We start from the raw sequence: 19440 nt of genomic DNA, 5'->3' as shown, positions 1-19440 counted from the left end.
GGCGGCGGCGTGGCGGGGCCGGAGCGGGACCGGGAGCGGTGACACAGCGGGGACGGGACCGGGACAGAACCGGGGCACAACCGGGACAAAACCGGGACAGAACCGGGGCAGAACCGGCACCCAGCGGGGACTGAGGCGTCACCGAGCAGCCGCAGCCATGGTGAGACCCGCGGCGGCGCCTCCGGTACCGGGAGTGTCCCGGGACATGAACCGGGGATGTCCCGGGGATGAATCCCGGTACCGGGGCTGGCCCAGGACGTGAATCCCGGTACTGGGGATGCCCCGGGGATGAATCCCGGTCCCGGGGCTGGCCCGGGAAATCAATCCCGGTGCCGGGGCTGTCCCGGTGATGGTTCCCGGTGGTGCCGGGGTTGCCCCGGTGGTCCCGGTGCTGACCCGGTGCCGCCGGTGCTGACCCGGTGCAGTCCCGATGGGGCTGGGGCTGTCCCGGTGCTGTCCCGGTGTTGACCCGGTGCCGCCGGTGCTGACCCGGTGGTGCTGAGGCTGACCCGGTGATCCCGGTGCTGACCCGGTGCTGACCCGGTGGTGCCGAGGCTGACCCGGTGATCCCGGTGCTGACCCGGTGCCGCCGGTTCTGACCCGGTGCTGTCCCGGGGCTGTCCCGTTTCTGACCCGGTGGTCCCGGTGCCGGTTCTGTCCCAGTGCCGGTGGTCCCGGTGCCGGTTCTGTCCCGGTTCTGTCCCGGTTCTGACCCGGTTCTGACCCGGTACCGGCTCCCCGCAGTCCATCCTGGCGTACAACGGCGGCGCCGTGCTGGCCATGCGGGGCCGGGGCTGCGTCGCCGTCGCCGCCGACCGGCGCTTCGGGATCCAGGCGCAGACCGTGAGCACCGACTGCCGCCGGATCTTCCCCATGGGCCCGCGGCTGCTGCTCGGCCTGGCGGGGCTGGCCACCGACGTGCAGAGCGTGTGAGCACCGGGAACGGGAACCGGGAACGGGAATGGGAATGGGAATGGGAACGGGAACGGGGAACGGGAACGGGAATGGGAACGGGAACGGGGAACGGGAACGGGAACCGGGAACCGGGAATGGGAACCGGGAATGGGAACGGGGAACCGGGAATGGGAACGGGAACCGGGAACGGGGAACCGGGGCTGGCCACGGACGTGCAGAGCGTGTGAGCACCGGGAACGGGAACGGGAACGGGAACGGGGAATGGGAATGGGAACGGGAACCGGGGCTGGCCACCGACGTGCAGAGCGTGTGAGCACCGGGAACGGGAACCGGGAACGGGAACGGGAATGGGAACGGGAACGGGAACGGGAACGGGAACGGGAATGGGAATGGGAACGGGAACCGGGGCTGGCCACCGACGTGCAGAGCGTGTGAGCACCGGGAACGGGAACCGGGAACGGGAACGGGAACTGGGAATGGGAACGGGGAACGGGAACCGGGGCTGGCCACCGACGTGCAGAGCGTGTGAGCACCGGGAACGGGAACGGGAACGGGAACGGGAACAGGAATGGGAACGGGAACGGGGAACGGGAACCGGGCAGGGGGATCGGGAACCGGGGCTGGCCACGGATGTGCAGAGCGTGTGAGCACCGGGAACCGGAACGGGAATGGGAACGGGAACGGGGAATGGGGAACGGGAACGGGGAACGGGAATGGGGAATGGGAACGGGGAATGGGAACTGGGAACGGGGAACCGGGAATGGGGAACGGGAACGGGGAACCGGGAATGGGGAACGGGAACGGGGAACCGGGGCTGGCCACGGACGTGCAGAGCGTGTGAGCACTGGGAACGGGAACGGGAACGGGAACGGGAACGGGAATGGGAACGGGAACGGGGAACGGGAACGGGGAATGGGAACCGGGAACGGGGAACAGGAACGGGGAATGGGAACGGGAACAGGGAATGGGAACGGGAACCGGGGCTGGCCACCGACGTGCAGAGCGTGTGAGCACCGGGAACGGGAACGGGAACAGGGAATGGGAACGGGAATGGGAATGGGAACGGGAACGGGGAACGGGAACGGGAACCGGGAACAGGGAACGGGAACGGGAACTGGGAACGGGGAACGGGAACCGGGAATGGGAACGGGAACGGGGAACGGGAACGGGAACGGGAACCGGGAACAGGGAACGGGAACGGGAACTGGGAACGGGGAACGGGAACCGGGAACGGGAACTGGGAACCGGGAACGGGAACCGGGAACGGGAACAGGGAATGGGAACGGGAACCGGGGCTGGCCACCGACGTGCAGAGCGTGTGAGCACCGGGAACGGGAATGGGAATGGGAACGGGGAATGGGAACGGGAACGGGAATGGGAACGGGGAATGGGAACGGGAACGGGAACCAGGAACCGGGAACGGGAACGGGGAACGGGAATGGGAACGGGAACCGGGAATGGGGAACGGGGAATGGGGAATGGGGAACGGGAACGGGGACCGGGAATGGGAACGGGAACGGGAACGGGAACTGGAAACGGGAATGGGAACGGGGAACGGGAACGGGGACCGGGGAACCAGGGCTGGCCATGGACGTGCAGAGCGTGTGAGCACCGGGAATGGGAACGGGAACCGGGAACGGGAACGGGAACCGGGCGGGGCTGCAGGGCTGGGAAATCCCTGCTAAAACCCAACTTTAACTCCTAAAACCCGACTGTCAAGCCCTAAAATTCAATTTTAACCCCTAAAATTCACTTTTCCCTCCTAAAAATCCAACTTTAACTCCTAAAACCCGACTTTTAACCCCTAAAATTCAACTTTCAACCCCTAAAATTCAACTTTTTACCCCTAAAATTCAACTTTCAACCCCTAAAATTCAATTTTAACCCCTAAAATTCAACTTTCAACCCCTAAAATTCAACTTTTAACCCCTAAAATTCCCCTTCCCCTGCTAAATCCCGACATTAACTCCCAAAATTCCCTTTTCCCCCCGAATTTGGCTCCCCAGGGCGCAGCGGCTGAAGTTCCGGCTGAACCTCTACGAGCTGAAGGAGGGGAGGCAGATCAAGCCCCAGACCTTCATGAGCATGGTGTCCAACCTGCTCTACGAGAGGAGGTGAGGCTGAGAGCGGGGCGAAAACTGCCCAAAAAATGCCAAAAAATGCAAAAATCGGGAAAAAACGGGAAAAGCTGCTGGAAAACGTAAAAAACGGGGGAAAAAACGGGGAAAAAAACGGGGAAATGGCAAAAAAAAAATCGAAGAAATGGAAAAAAGCTGGGGGAAAAAAACGGGGGGAAATGGTAAAAAAGATCTGGAAAAAAGTGGGGAAAAAACTGGGGAAAATGGCAAAAAAAAAAAAAATCGGAAAAATGGAAAAAACTGGGGAAAAAATTGGGGAAAATGGTAAAAAAAAAATGCAAAAAACTGGGAAAAAAAGGGAAAAAACTGCAGGAAAATGCAAAAAACTGGGAAAAAACCTGAGGAAAAGTGTCAGGGATGGGATCCCCGTGACCCCAGGAGGACTGGGAGGTCCCCGTGACCCCAGGGATGACCCCAGGGATGACCCCTGACCCCAGGGATGACCCCTGACCCCAGGGATGACCCCAGGGATGACCCCTGACCCCAGGGATGACCCCGTAAGGACACAAGTGATCCCTGTGACCCGAGGAGGACAGGGAGATCTCCCTGACCCCAGGGATGACCCCTGACCCCAGGGATGACCCCAGGGATGACCCCGGAAGGACAGGGATGGTCCCCGTGACCCCAGGGATGGTCCCCGTGACCCCAGGGGTGGTCCCTGTGACCCCAGGGGTGGTCCCTGTGACCTCAGGGATGACCCCTGACCCCAGGGATGGTCCCCGTGACCCCAGGGATGACCCCAGGAGGACAGGAACCATCCCTGTGACCCGAGGAGGACAGGGAGGTCCCCGTGACCCCAGGGATGGTTCCCGTGACCCTAGGGATGACCCCAGAGGGACAGGGTGGTCCCTGTGACCCCAGGGATGGTCCCGGTGACCCCAGGGATGACCCCAGAAGGACAGGGATGGTCCCCCTGACCCCAGGGATGACCCCAGGAGGACAGGGACGGTCCCTGTGACCCGAGGAGGACAGGGAGGTCCCTGTGACCCCAGGGATGGTCCCCGTGACCCCAGGGATGGTCCCTGTGACCCGAGGAGGACAGGGACCATCCCTGTGACCCGAGGAGGACAGGGTGGTCCCGGGGATGCCCCCTGACCCCCGGATGCCCCCGGGATGCCCCCGGGATGCCCCCTGACCCCCGGATGCCCCCTGACCCCCGGATGCCCCCTGACCCCCGGATGCCCCCTGACCCCCGGGATGCCCCCGGCCGTGCCAGGTTCGGGCCGTACTACGCGGAGCCGGTGATCGCGGGGCTGGACCCGCTGAGCCTGGAGCCCTTCATCTGCTCGCTGGACCTCATCGGCTGCCCCATGGTCACCCAGGACTTCGTGCTCAGCGGCACCTGCTCCGAGCAGATGTACGGCATGTGCGAGTCCCTCTGGGAGCCCGACATGGTCAGTGACACCGGGGACACCTGGGGGGACATGGGGACACCTGGGGACACCTGGGGACATGTGGGGACACATGGGGGGACAGCTGGGACAGGCTGGGACAGCCTGGAGACACCTGCTCCGAGCAGATGTACGGCATGTGCAAGTCCCTCTGGGAGCCCGACATGGTCAGTGACACTGGGGACACCTGGGGGGACATGGGGACACCTGGGGACACCTGGGGACACCTGGGGACACCTGGGGGAACATGGGGACACCTGGGGACACCTGGGGACACCTGGGGGAACATGGGGACACCTGGGGACACACCTGGGACAGCTGCTCCGAGCAGATGTACGGCATGTGCGAGTCCCTCTGGGAGCCCGACATGGTCAGTGACCCTGGGGACACCTGGGGGGACATGGGGACATGTGGGGACACATGGGGGGACAGCCTGGGACAGCTGGGACAGGCTGGGGACACACCTGGGACACCTGGGGACACGTGGGGACACACCTGGGACACCTGCTCCGAGCAGATGTACGGCATGTGCGAGTCCCTCTGGGAGCCCAACATGGTCAGTGACCCCGGGGACATCTGGGGGGACATGGGGGGACACCTGGGGACACCTGGGGACACACCTGGGACACCTGGGGACACGTGGGGACACACCTGGGACACCTGCTCCGAGCAGATGTACGGCATGTGCGAGTCCCTCTGGGAGCCCGACATGGTCAGTGACACTGGGGACATGTGGGGACATGTGGGGACACATGGGGACACCTGGGGACACCTGGGGACACCTGGGGGAACATGGGGACACCTGGGGACACCTGGGGACACCTGGGGGAACATGGGGACACCTGGGGACACACCTGGGACAGCTGCTCCGAGCAGATGTACGGCATGTGCGAGTCCCTCTGGGAGCCCGACATGGTCAGTGACCCTGGGGACACCTGGGGGGACATGGGGACATGTGGGGACACATGGGGGGACAGCCTGGGACAGCTGGGACAGGCTGGGGACACACCTGGGACACCTGGGGACACGTGGGGACACACCTGGGACACCTGCTCCGAGCAGATGTACGGCATGTGCGAGTCCCTCTGGGAGCCCAACATGGTCAGTGACCCCGGGGACATCTGGGGGGACATGGGGGGACACCTGGGGACACCTGGGGACACACCTGGGACACCTGGGGACACGTGGGGACACACCTGGGACACCTGCTCCGAGCAGATGTACGGCATGTGCGAGTCCCTCTGGGAGCCCGACATGGTCAGTGACACTGGGGACATGTGGGGACATGTGGGGACACATGGGGACACCTGGGGACACATTGAGGTAGATGAGGGGACAGCCTGGGGGACAGCCAGGGTCACCTGGGGTCATCTGGGATAGCCTGGGGACACCTGGAGACACCTGGGGACAGATGGGATAGCCTGGGGACATGTGGGGGGACAGCTGGGACAGGCTGGGGACACATGAGGGGACACACCTGGGACAGGGTGGGGTCATCTGGAATAGCCTGGGGACACCCAGAGACACCTGGGGACACCTGGGATGGCCTGGGGACAGCTGGGGACACCTGGGGACAGCTGGGGACATGTCAGGGGATAGTCTGGGATAGCCTGGGGACACTCGTGGCTTGTGGGGGACACCCAGGGACCTTGGGGACACCTGGGGTGGCCTGGGGACACCTGGGGACACCTTGCTGCACCTGGCAGGGGGAGCCTGCAGGGTTTGGGGGGGTTGGGGTCAGTTTTGGGGGGTTGGGGTCAGTTTTGGGTGGGTTGGGGTCACTTTTGGGGGGTTGGGGTCACTTTTGGGGGGTTGGGTCAGTTTTGGGTGGGTTTGGGTGAGTTTTGGGTGGGTTGGGGTCACTTTTGGGTGCGTTGGGGTCACTTTTGGGTGGGTTTGGGTCAGTTTTGGGTGGGTTGGGTCAGTTTTGGGAGGATTGGGGTCACTTTTGGGTGGGTTGGGTCAGTTTTGGGTGGGTTGGGGTGAGTTTTGGGAGGGTTGGGGTCACTTTTGGGTGGGTTGGGGTGAGTTTTGGGGTCTCTGCAGCCCAGCTGAACCCGTTCCTCCCCAGGAACCCGAGCAGCTCTTTGAGACCATCTCGCAGGCCATGCTCAACGCCGTGGACAGGGACGCCATCTCGGGCATGGGCGTGGTGGTGCACCTGATGTGAGAGCCCCGTCCTCCCCCCCCTTCCTTCCCTTCCCTCCCCTTCCCTTCCCTTCCCTTCCCTTCCCTTCCCTTCCCTTCCCTTCCCTTCCCTTCCCTTCCCTTCCCTTCCCTTCCCTTCCCTTCCCTTCCCTTCCCTTCCCTTCCCTTCCCTTCCCTTCCCTTCCCTTTTCCTCTTTCCTTTTCTTTCCCCTTTCCCTTCCCTCTTTTCTTTTCCCTTTTTCCATTTCCCTTTCCTATTTCCCTTTTCCTTTTCCCTTCCCCCAGGGATCCCCAAATCCAGGGCTGGCACTGCCCTGCTTCCCTTCCTTCCAAGGATCTCCCAAATCCAAGGATCTTTTTCCTTTCCTTTCCTTTCCTTTCCTTTCCTTTCCTTTCCTTTCCTTTCCTTTCCTTTCCTTTCCTTTCCTTTCCTTTCCTTTCCTTTCCTTTCCTTTCCTTTCCTTTCCTTTCCTTTCCTTTCCTTTCCTTTCCTTTCCATTCCCTTTTCCCTTTTCCCTTTTCCCTTTTCCTTTTCCATTTCCCGTTTTCCTTTCCTTTTCTTTTCCTCCTTTTCCTTTCCCTTTCCTCTTTTCTTTTTCCCTTTCCCTTTTTCCCTTTCCCATCCCTCATTTCCCTTTCCCTTTTCCTGTTTCCTTTTTTTCCCCTTTCCCTTTTCCTGTTTCCTTTTTTCCCTTTTCCCTTTTCATTTTCCCCTTTTCCTTTCCCCTTTCCCTTTCCCTTTCCTGTTTCCTTTCCCATTTTTCCTTTTCCCTTCCCTCAGGGATCCCCATTTCCTGCCCCTCCTCAGCCGGGCTCTGTCCCTTCCCAGGAATTTTGGAATTCCCAGTCCCCCTGCTCAGGGATTCCATGGCTGCATTCCCATGGGATTGAGATGCAGCACTAATTCCTGGAATTCCCATTGGAACTCCTGGTATTCCCATTTAATTCCTGGAATTCCCATTGGAACTCCTGGTATTCCCATTTAATTCCTGGAATTCCCGTGGAACTCCTGGTATTCCCATTTAACTCCTGGAATTCCCGTTTAAATCCCAAAATTCCCATGGGATTGAGGATCCAGCACTGACTCCTGGAATTCCAGCCCGGTTTAACCCCTTTAATCCCGGATTTAACCCCTTCAAACCCAGTTTTAACCCCTTTAATCCCAGATTTAACCCCTTTAATCCAGGATTTAACCCCTTTAATCCCGGTTTAACCCCTTCCAGCCCGGTTTAACCCCTTTAATCCCACTTTAACCCCTTCAAACCCAGCTTTAACCCCTTTAATCCCAGCTTTAACCCCTTTAATCCCGGGTTTAACCCCTTTAATCCCGGTTTTAACCCCTTCCAGCCCGGTTTAACCCCTTCCAGCCCGGTTTAACCCCTTTAATCCCACTTTAACCCCTTTAAACCCAACTTTAACCCCTTTAATCCCGGATTTAACCCCTTTTATCCCAGTTTTAACCCCTTTAATCCCGGGTTTAACCCCTTTAAACCCAGCTTTAACCCCTTTAATCCCATTTTTAACCCCTTAAATCCCGGTTTTACCCCTTTAATCCCGGTTTTAACCCCTTCCAGCCCAGTTTCACCCCTTTAATCCCACTTTAACCCCTTCAAACCCAGCTTTAACCTCTTTAATCCCAGATTTAACCCCTTTAATCCCAGATTTAACCCCTTTAATCCCAGATTTAACCCCTTTAATCCCGGTTTAACCCCTTCCAGCCCGGTTTAACCCCTTCCAGCCCGCTCTAGCAGGGCCATCCCCTCTGTCCCCGCAGAGAGAAGGACAAGGTCACCACCAGGACGCTCAAGGCCCGCATGGATTAGCCCGGCCCGGCTCTGGACCCGCTCGGGATTTTTGTACAATAAAATAAAATAAAAATAAAATTAAAAAGTACAAAAATGCCCTGGAGTCCCTTTGGGTGCCTCTGAGCAGGGCCAGCGGCCCACCCTGGCTGCCAGGACCCTGGGGTGTCACACAGGGGACCCTGGGGTGCCACCCTGGCTGCCAGGACCCTGGGGTGTCACACAGGGGACACACAGGGGACCCTGGGGTGCCACCCTGGCTGCCAGCACCCTGGGGTATCACACAGGGGACACACAGGGGACCCTGGGGTGCCACTTGGCTGCCAGGACCCAGGGGTGACACACAGGGGACACACAGGGGACCCTGGGGTGCCACCGTGGGTGCTAGGGGACACAGAGGGGACCCTGGGGTGACACACAGGGGACACACAGGGGACCCAGGGGTGCCAGCCTGGCTGCCAGCACCCAGAGGTGACCCCTGAAATGTCACCTGGGTGCCAGGACACGCAGGGGACCCTGAGGTGTCACAGAGGGGACCCTGGGGTGTCACCTGGGTGCCAGGACCCAGGGGTGTCACAGAGGGGACACAGAGGTGCCACCGTGGCTGCCAGGAGACACAGGGGTGCCACCCTGGGGTGCCACCCTGGGTGCCAGGACACAGAGGGGACCCCTGAAATGTCACCCCTGGGTGCCAGGGGACACAGTGACACCCTGGGGTGCCACCCTGGGGTGCCACAGAGGGGACCCTGGGGTGTCACCTGGGTGCCAGGGGACCCAGGGGTGTCACAGAGGGGACACAATTCCCTCCCTAAGGCAGATTTTTTAAGTGACAGCTGAAAATCCAACACATCGTTCTACAAATTAAAACAGAAATAATTAATTTTTTAATTTCATTCCAACAATCTCCGTTCCAAGCCCAGGCTCCTGAAGCCACACACGAAATAAATAAATTTTCTCCACACCTGGGGTATTTACAAGTGGGTTTGTATTGGCAGTACCCACCAAAAAATTAAGATTTTTCCCCCAAAATTTTGCCTCATTCTAACCCAAATCTTTATTTCTAAAGGTACTTACACAACATTTCTCTTTTTGGTATTCCTTATGCCAGGAGCTTCAGTAATTTGAATTTCCTCACGGCCTTTTGTACCAGGGCAGAGGTTTGTTTTTTTTTTTTTTTAAGTGACAGCTTAAAATTCAACCAATTAAAATAGAAATGTTTAATTAATTTTGAGAACTTCATTCCAACGATCTCCAGACTCCAGGGATGGATCAGCCCCCCAACAGCCCACCCCAAAATCCCATTTTTAACCCCAATTTCCCATCCCCCCCAGCCGAGGGGGACCCCTCAAAGAGCACGGCAGGGAGGGCCCAGATGTACACAAAGTTTTAATTTTATTTTATTTTTTTTCTTTTTTTTTTTTTTTGCTCTGGTTGGAGACTCATCTGGTAACATGCATGCATTTCAAAACAGCAACAGTGCCTCAAATTCTCCTAGCAAACAGACAAGCACAGAGGACCTCAAATTCCTATTTAAAAAACAGCAGTGAAAAAAACCTAGAATGTTCCTTTTTTTTACTTTTTTTCTTTTTAAATATTTTTTCTTTTTTTTTTTAATTTTTTTTGGTGTAGTTTTTAGATTAAACTTCATTTATTCACATTTTTTTTTTTTCCTTTTTCAGTTCGTTTGCGCTGATTTTTTTTTTTTTTTTAACCCTGCCCACCCCTCCTGACCTCTGTGTGTGGAATTTGCTCGCTCTGCTCCCACCCAGCTGCAGAAATTTTGGGGTGCTTTTCACTAAAAATGGGAATTTCCACAGCTCTGTCACCCCGAATTTCCATGGGATTCACCCCACGGAGGCAGACGCTGGGAGTGGCCCTGCAGGAATTTTTGGGGAATTTGGGGTTGTTTATCCCCACAGGATAAATTTTGTCCCTTTAATGGGATAAATTCTGTCCCCATGGGGTGAATTTTGTCCCTTTAATGAGGATAAATTTTGTCCCCTTAATGGGATAAATTTTGTCCCTTAATGGGATAAATTTTGTCCCCATGGGGTGAATTTTGTCCCTTTAATGGGATAAATTTTGTCCCTTTAATGGGATAAATTTTGTCCCCATGGGGTGAATTTTGTCCCCATGGGATGAATTCCATCCCCACAGGATAAATTTTGTCCCTCTAATGGGGTGAATTCCCAATTAATTCCATGATTGCGGCTCTGGATGAGCCCAGGCCGAGGTGAGGAGGGTCCGAGGGGGGCTCCGAAAGCTCCCGGGGCTGCTCCCCCAAAATTCCCAAATCCTCTGGAGCTGTTCCCCCAAAATTCCCAAATCCTCTGGAGCTGTTCCCCCAAAATTCCCAAATCCTCTGGAGCTGTTCCCCCAAATCCCCCTGGAGCTGCTCCCCCAAAATTCCCAAATCCTCTGGAGCTGTTCCCCCAAAATTCCCAAATCCTCTGGAGCTGCTCCCCCAAATCCCCCTGGAGCTGTTCCCCCAAAATTCCCAAATCCCCCTGGAGCTGTTCCCCCAAAATTCCCAAATCCCCCTGGAGTTGTTCCCCCAAATCCTCTGGAGCCGTTCCCCCAAAATTCCCAAATCCTCTGGAGCCGTTCCCCCAAAATTCCCAAATCCCCCTGGAGCTGTTCCCCCAAATCCCCCTGGAGCTGTTCCCCCAAAATTCCCAAATCCCCCTGGAGCTGTTCCCCCAAAATTCCCAAACCCCCTGGAGTTGCTCCCCAAATCCCAGCCTTCATCCCAGCCCTGGAACTCCCAGTTCCACCCCAGTTCCTTCCCAGTTACCTCCCAATTCCCTCCCAGTTCTCTCCCAGTTCCAATCTCAGTTCTATCCCAGTTCCCTCCCAGTTCCCATCCCAGTCTAATCTCAGTTCTAATCCCAGTTCTATCCCAGTTACCTCCCAGTTCCCTCCCAGTCCCATCCCAGTTCCCTCCCAGTTCCCATCCCAGTTCCCATCCCAGTTCTCTCCCAGTTCCCATCCCAGTTCTCTCCCAGTTCCCATCCCAGTTCTCTCCCAGTTCCCATCCCAGTTCTATCCCAGTTCCCATCCCAGTTCCCTCCCAGTCCTATCCCAGTTCTATCCCAGTTCCCATCCCAGTTCCCTCCCAGTTCCCATCCCAGTTCCCATCCCAGTTCTCTCCCAGTTCCCATCCCAGTTCTCTCCCAGTTCCCATCCCAGTTCCCTCCCAGTTCCCATCCCAGTTCTCTCCCAGTTCCCATCCCAGTTCTCTCCCAGTTCCCATCCCAGTTCTATCCCAGTTCCCATCCCAGTTCCCTCCCAGTCCTATCCCAGTTCCCATCCCAGTCCTATCCCAGTTCCCATCCCAGTCCTATCCCAGTTCTCTCCCAGTCCTATCCCAGTTCCCTCCCAGTCCTATCCCAGTTCCCATCCCAGTTCCCATCCCAGTTCCCTCCCAGTTCTCTCCCAGTTCCCTCCCAGTCCTATCCCAGTTCCCTCCCAGTTCTCTCCCAGTTCTCTCCCAGTTCCCCCTCTCATTTCGGGGCTGCCCCACCAGCCCGGGTGGGAATTCCCAGCCCAAAGCAGATTTTTGGGGATTTAAATCCCTCAGGAATTCGGCTCCTGCAGCTCCTCCTGCCCTCACAGGCGCTGCTCACTGATTATTTGGGGGTTTTTTGGCCAAAAAACAATTCCTGAATTCTGCTGCAAATCCTGTTCTGCAGCCAAGGAGAGGAACATCAGCAAAAATCAGAATTAAACCCACACCAGAACCAAACAAACCAGCACAAGCAGTTGTTAAACCAGAATTTAAAGGGCTGGGTTTTCCTTTTTTTTTTTTCTTTTAAATACTCGTGTTAAAAAAGTGACCTAAAACAAGATTTTAAAGAAAAAAAATAAAACAAAACAAAACAAAACAAAAACCACAACAAAACAAAGCAAAACAAAAAGAAAATGAACAGAAAGAAAAAGTCCCTTTTAAAAACAAATCAAAACATTTGCAGCTTCTCGTTCTGGAAAAGAAAAAATACTGTCTAGAAACAAAAAAAAAAAAAAAAGAGCATTTTGAAGGTAAATGCTACTTCTCCAAGTGTAAACAATATACAAAAACGCTTCTGTTAAACAAAGTTACATAGCTGGGGAAAACATTATTAGGTGAGAAAATCACATTTAATCACTTTGAACATTAATAGGAAGGGGCAGAATTTTTGTGGGACCCCCCCCCCAGATCACCCCAAATTTAATCCCAGCAGGAGTTTGGAATAAGGAAATTTTCCCTGCTCTCAGTTTTTTGTCAGATCTGTGAGGATTTTCTGGTTTTTGATTCTTTTATTCATTATTTTGCAATTCAATAAAGGAGATTTTTTTGGTTTGTTTTTTTTTTTTTTGCCATTTTCACTCCCTTTTCTCTGGGTTTGCTCTGTGGGGTTCACCCACCTCCTGCTCTCTTCCTCCCCCTTTTTTTTCTCCTCTTTATTTATTTTATTTATTTATTCTTTTTTAAACAGATGATTTCAAGAGAATAAAAATTCCAAGCTGCTTCCCCCAAAGGGAGAAGGGCAAACTTACCAGGTTAAAGTTGCAGATTCAATGCAGATTTTTTTTTTTGTTTTTGTTTTTGTTTTTTTAAAAACTGTCAGGAATAAAAAGTAATTTGTGTTCAATTCCTAATTAGCAGTAAACTTAAGTGCTTATTAAGAGAGGAAAAAACCAATATAATGCCCACAAAACGAAGCTGATGATGCCCTCTAAGTCCTTTTTAAAATATTTTTGAAGTATTTTGATTTTTTTTAAAGTATTTTTTTAGCTGCATTTGGGTTGTGGCTTTTTTCAGCTCCACACCTTAAGACAGCAAAGGGGGAACTGAAATTTGGGCCAAAAACCCTCCAAATCCCATCAGAACCCCTAATTTTTTATTTTTCCATAATTCTATTTACAGTGCACACCCTCGGGGGGGTTCAATTCCAGCCTTTCCTGAGGTGGGATTCACGTTCAGGAAGGGGATGAAAAGGAAATAAAATTAAAAAAAAAAAATTTAAAATCCCATTCAGAATCCAGCCCAAAGGCAGGGTTAATTTAGGGGAAATAAGCACCAAATTATGTCTGAAAAAAAGGACCAAAAAAAAAATTCCACACAGCAAAAAAAAGTGTCACAGCACGGGACTGACATTCCCAAAAAAAAGGCAAGTGTGAAAAACAGTTCCAAGGCAGATGAAGCAACTGCAGAGAGGTTTGTTCAAAACTCTTAAATCCTGCTTAGAAAGAGAAATGAAAATAAAATTTAAAAAAAAAAAAACCAAACAAAACCCACGGTGAGGCTGCCCAGCTTGGCTGTGAAAAGGTTAAAGGAGATAAAATAATAATAATTTTAAAAAAATGAGATTTCAGTCATTTCAAGCAGTCCTAAAATCCTTCAGGGGGGGCTGGAAATGAAATTTGGGTGGAAATTTTGTAATTTTCTCTCCTGGGGGGTTGAGCTCAGCTCTCAGCGCTCCCCCCCGGCAGCCAGGCTGTGCAAAATCACATTTTTAAAAAAAATAAAACACCAAAAAAACCCAACCCAGTGAGCTCTGTCAGTAGCTGCTGCAGGAAGGAAGACTGGGTGGTTAATTAATTAGCTAATTAACACTGGCAGGATGGTGGTGGTGACCTCAGAGCCACTCCTGCATGAGGAAGTGGCTCAAAATCTGATCTACAGGTACAAAAATGCCTTTTTTTTTTAATTTTTAATTTTTTTTTAACTTTTTAGGAAATTTTCAGGGCTGGCCAAGTGAAATCAGCCCAGCTCTGAGCACATCAGGAGCTGAACCTCTCTCATTTCTCTGCTTGTTTTTAGTTTTTAAGAGTTCCACCTTTTGAATTTTTTTTTTCAGAGATCATCTTTGGTAGATGTTCGTTTCCCTCATCTTTCTTGTAAATCGAGTGCAGTTACAAAAAAAATGGTTTGTGTTATTTTTTCTTTCCCCGTTCCTTAAATTAACAACAACAACAAAAAAATTAATATAAAGTGTCCCAGTCTGAATTTACCTAAAATTCAGCAACTCCTCCTTTTTTTACCAGAGTTCTGTTTGCCCATCCTTGAAATGCTGAGCTGGTTTCCTTCCAATTCCTAGCGAGAGGGAAATAAAAAAAGGGGATTTTTTTGGGGGGGGGTGGGTGGTTTTTTTTGTGGTTTTTCTTTCTTTTTTTTTTTTTTCTGGACGAATCCAGTCCGATAAAACCAAAACCAACAACAACAACAACACAAAAAAACCCCAAAAAACGAGGAGTGGTTGGCGAGTCAGGCACTGCTCCGGCGTCACCCTCGGCGACGGCGTCACCCTTCTGGGGGTGGCGTCGCTGTTTTTGGGGGGACAGTGCTGGAGTTTTTGGGGTGGTGTCACCTTCTGGGGACAGTGCCAGAGTTTTTTGGGGGTGGTGTCACCTTTTGGGGACAGTGCCAGAGTTTTTGGGGTGGTGTCCCTGGGCTGGAAGGAGGCGCTCGGCTCGTTTGGAAAAAGCCCTCGGAGATTCGGGCGCCGGTGCCGCGGCGAGGATGGGTTTGGCACCAGGTGCCACTGCTGCTGCTGCTGCTGCTGCAGCGGTGCAGTCCAGCCATGCAGCCACGCAGCCGTGCAGCCCCTGCAGCCCTGCAGCTCCTCCCTATGCCAGGATGCTGGAGATGAACTCGTTGAAACGCTTCGAGTACTGCTCGGGGTTCACCGTGGAGATCTCGGCCCCGGCCTGGGGGGAGAGAGAAGGGTCAGGGGGGCACGGGGGGCATGGGGGGCATGGGGGGCACAGGGTGGCATGGGGGGCACAGGCACGGGGGTGTCAGCATGGTCAGGGTGGGCAAGGAAGGGTCAGGGGGGCATGGGGGGCACAGGCACGGGGGGGTCAGCATGGTCAGGGTAGGCAAGGAAGGGTCAAGAGGGGCACGGGGGGCATGGGGGGCATGGGGGGCACAGGCACAGGGGGGTCAGCATGGTCAGGGTGGGCAAGGAAAGGTCAGGGGGGCACGGGGGGCATGGGGGGCATGGGGGGATCAGCATGGTCAGGGTGGGCAAGGAAGGGTCAGGGGGGCACGGGGGGCATGGGGGGCACAGGCACGGGGGGATCAGCATGGTCAGGGTGGGCAAGGAAGGGTCAGGGGGGCACGGGGGGCATGGGGGGCACAGGCACGGGGGGGTCAGCATGGTCAGGGTGGGCAAGGAAGGGTCAGGGGGGCACGGGGGGTCACAGGGGGGAACAGGGGGGCAGCAGGGCATAGGAATGGGGGGCATGGAGGGGTCAGCGTGGGCAGGGTGGTGAAGGAGGGGTCAGACTGGACAAAGAGGGGTCAGGGAATTCCCTCCCTGGGAGCTGCAGAATTCCCTCCCTGAGGCTGCAGAATTCCCACCCTGGAGCTGCAGAATTCCCTCCCTGAGGCTGCAGAATTCCCTCCCTGGGAGCTGCAGAATTCCCTCCCTGGAGCTGCAGAATTCCCTCCTTTGGAGCTGCAGAATTCCCTCCCTGGAGCTGCAGAATTCCCTCCCTGAGGCTGCAGAATTCCCTCCCTGAGGCTGCAGAATTCCCTCCCTGGAGCTGCAGAATTCCCTCCTTTGGAGCTGCAGAATTCCCACCCTGGAGCTGCAGAATTCCCTCCTTGGAGGCTGCAGAATTCCCTCCCTGGGGCTGCAGAATTCCCTCCCTGGAGCTGCAGAATTCCCTCCCTGGGGGTGCAGAATTCCCTCCCTGGAGCTGCAGAATTCCCTCCCTGGGGGTGCAGAATTCCCACCCTGGGGGTGCAGAATTCCCTCCCTGGAGCTGCAGAATTCCCTCCCTGGAGCTACAGAATTCCCTCCCTAAGGCAGAGGTTTTTTAAGTAACAGCTCAGATTCAACACACCAAGTTAAAACAGAAATGCTTCATTCACTTTGTTAACCTCACCCCGTGTTTCACTGTCTTGGCAGCGTGTGCAGCTTTCTTCTTGGTGTCGTAGGGCGTGAGGATGTCGATGATGGCCATGAAATAAACTTCCTTCCTGGGGGCACCTGTGGGCACAGGGGGGCTCAGAACCCTGGGCACAGCCAGCTTCATCCCCAACTCACACCTCTCTGCCCTCCACAGCTCCCTCACGCCCTCCCTGCCCTTCTCAGCTCCCCAAAATCTCCCTCACGCCCTCCCTGCCCTGCACAGCTCCCCAAAATCTCCCTCACGCCCTCCCTGCCCTTCTCAGCTCCCCAAAATCTCCCTCACGCCCTCCCTGCCCTTCTCAGCTCCCCACAGCTCCCCAAATTCTCCCTCACACCCTCCCTGCCCTTCTCAGCTCCCCAAAATCTCCCTCACACCTTCCCTGCCCTTCTCAGCTCCCCACAGCTCCCCAAAATCTCCCTCACAGCTCCCCAAAATCTCCCTGACACCTCCCTGCCCTCCATCCTTCCTCTACAGCCCCTCGCAACTCCCCTGCCATCTTCAGCTCCCCAAAATCTCCCTCACACCCTCCCTGCCCTGCACAGCTCCCCAAAATCTCCCTCACAGCTCCCCAAAACCTCCCTCACACCCTCCCTACCCTCCACAGTCCCCAAAAACCTCCCTCACACCCTCCTTGCCCTCCATCCTTCCTCCACACCTCCCCAAAATCTCCCTCACAGCTCCCCAAAATCTCCCTCACACCCTCCCAGCCCTCCAAAACTCCTCTACAGCTCCCCTGCCCTCCCCAGCTCCCCAAAACCTCCCTCACACCCTCCCTGCCCTCCACAGCTCCCCAAAACCTCCCTCACACCTTCCCTGCCCTCCATCCTTCCTCCCCAGCTCCCCAAAACCTCCCTCACATCCTCCCTGCCCTCCACAGCTCCCCAAAACCTCCCTCACACCCTCCCTGCCCTCCCCAGCTCCCCAAAACCTCCCTCACACCCTCCCTGCCCTCCCCAAAACTTCCCTCACACCCTCCCTGCCCTCCACAGCTCCCCAAAACCTCCCTCACACCTTCCCTGCCCTCCATCCTTCCTCCCCAGCTCCCCAAAACCTCCCTCACACCCTCCCTGCCCTCCACAGCTCCCCAAAACCTCCCTCACACCCTCCCTGCCCTCCCCAAAACCTCCCTCACACCCTCCCTGCCCTCCCCAGCTCCCCAAAACCTCCCTCACACCCTCCCTGCCCTCCCCAAAACTTCCCTCACACCCTCCCTGCCCTCCCCAGCTCCCCAAAACCTCCCTGACGCCCTCCCTGCCCTCCCCACAACCTCCCTCACACCCTCCCTGCCCTCCCCAGCTCCCCAAAACCTCCCTCACACCTTCCCTGCCCTCCCCAGCTCCCCAAAACCTCCCTGACGCCCTCCCTGCCCTCCCCACAACCTCCCTGACGCCCTCCCCGCCCCGGCAGCCCCACTCACTCTCGTGGCTCTTCATGGCGTACACGTCCACGGCGGGGTCGAACTCTCCGGGCCCGAAGAAGCGCGGGAAGCTGAGCAGGTTGCCGGGGCTGTCGGGGGGGGTCCCGTAGGAGCACAGGGGGTTCCCCCCGGGGCCGTCGTTCTCGCACTCCTCCTCCTCCGCCCGCTCCTCCACCTCCATCTCCTCCTGCTCGGCCCGGTCCACGTCGTGGATGCCCACCAGCAGGCTGTAGTCCATGATCCGCAGCTGGGCTAGGAACTGCACAGAGGGGGGAATCGGCACGGGGCAGCTGCGGATGGGCACGGCCGGGGGAACTGGAATGGCTTCAGGGCACGGCCAGGGGAAATGCAGGGCATGGCCAGGGGAACCGGCAGGGCACGGCCAGGGAAAATGCAGGGCACAGCCAGGGGAACTGGAATGGCTTCAGGGCACGGCCAGGGGAACAACAGGGCACGGCCAGGGGAACCGGCAGGGCACGGCCAGAGGAACGGCAGGGCACGGCCAGGGAAAATGCAGGGCATGGCCAGGGAAACAGCAGGGCATGGCCAGGGGAACTGGAATGGCTTCAGGGCATGGCCAGGGGAACGGCAGGGCACGGCCAGGGGAACGGCAGGGCACGGCCAGGGGAACTGGAATGGCTTCAGGGCACGGCCAGGGGAACGGCAGGGCATGGTCAGGGGAACTGGAATGGCTTCAGGGCACGGCCAGGGGAACCAGCAGGACACAGCCAGGAGAACCGGCAGGGCACGGCCAGGGGAACCAGCAGGACACAGCCAGGAGAACCGGCAGGGCGGCCAGGGGAACGGCAGGGCATGGTCAGGGGAACAGCAGGGCACGGCCAGGGGAACGGCAGGGCACGGTCAGGGGAACTGGAATGGCTTCAGGGCATGGCCAGGGGAACGGCACGGCACGGCCAGGGGAAATGCAGGGCACGGCCAGGGGAACTGGAATGGCTTCAGGGCACGGCCAGGGGAACCAGCAGGGCACGGCCAGGGGAACGGCAGGGCACGGCCAGGGGAACTGGAATGGCTTCAGGGCACAGCCAGGGGAACCAGCAGGGCACGGCCAGGGGAACGGCAGGGCACGGCCAGGGGAACTGGAATGGCTTCAGGGCACGGCCAGGGGAACCAGCAGGGCATGGCCAGGGGAACCGGCAGGGCACGGCCAGGGAAACAGCAGGGCACAGCCAGGGAAAATGCAGCCAAGGAACTGGCACGGCCTCAGGGCACGGCCATGGAACCAGCAGGGCACAAACAGGGGAACTGGCACGGCTTCAGGGCACAGCCGGGGAAGCAGCAGGGCACAGCCAAGAAAAATGCAGCCAAGGAACTGGCACAGCCTCAGGAACTGGCACGGCATCAGGGCACAGCCATGGAACCGGCAGGGCACAGCCAGGGAAAATGCAGGGCACAGTCAGGGAAAATGCAGCCAAGGAACTGGCACAGCCTCAGGGCACAGCCATGGAACCAGCAGGGCACAAACAGGGGAACTGGCACGGCCTCAGAGCCCAGGGGCTGAGCTGCTGCTTTACTGGAGTGTCCTACAGTACAGCCCACCACTGTTATGTTATATTAAATATTATATTAATTATATTACATTATAGCGCAATTCTATTAAATGACACAAATTATATTATGTTTATCTTATACTATGTTATGTACTTATGTTGTAGTACATAACATAGCATGTATTATGCTATGTTGTGTTTTAGTGTAATACTATTATA

General features: G+C 56.0%; 2 protein-coding genes across 2 annotated transcripts in view; one reads left to right on the top strand and one right to left on the bottom strand.

Moving 5' to 3' along the window:
- PSMB3 (proteasome 20S subunit beta 3) lies at nucleotides 1–8491 on the top strand. Its single transcript, XM_077788321.1, has 6 exons — nucleotides 1–160; nucleotides 745–929; nucleotides 2922–3029; nucleotides 4270–4447; nucleotides 6516–6610; nucleotides 8367–8491. The coding sequence occupies exons 1-6, from the start codon at nucleotides 158–160 to the stop codon at nucleotides 8413–8415; spliced, it is 618 nt and encodes a 205-aa protein (XP_077644447.1). The 5' UTR covers nucleotides 1–157; the 3' UTR covers nucleotides 8416–8491.
- A 4018-nt stretch (nucleotides 8492–12509) lies between these two features.
- PIP4K2B (phosphatidylinositol-5-phosphate 4-kinase type 2 beta) overlaps nucleotides 12510–19440 on the bottom strand; it is a 35507-nt gene continuing 28576 nt past the window's right edge. Inside the window, exons 8-10 of the mRNA XM_077788320.1 lie at nucleotides 17714–17972; nucleotides 16270–16373; nucleotides 12510–15084 (exon numbers count right to left, since the gene is read on the bottom strand). Of these exons, the coding sequence (XP_077644446.1) occupies nucleotides 15004–15084; nucleotides 16270–16373; nucleotides 17714–17972 (444 nt within the window). The 3' untranslated portion in view covers nucleotides 12510–15003. The remainder of the gene's footprint in view (nucleotides 15085–16269; nucleotides 16374–17713; nucleotides 17973–19440) is intronic.

Source organism: Lonchura striata, chromosome 25, assembly GCF_046129695.1.
Source record: "Lonchura striata isolate bLonStr1 chromosome 25, bLonStr1.mat, whole genome shotgun sequence".
Classification (NCBI taxonomy): Eukaryota; Metazoa; Chordata; class Aves; order Passeriformes; family Estrildidae; genus Lonchura; species Lonchura striata.
The sequence above is the reverse complement of the archived record's forward strand: the minus strand, read 5'-3'. Positions and strand labels throughout refer to the sequence as shown.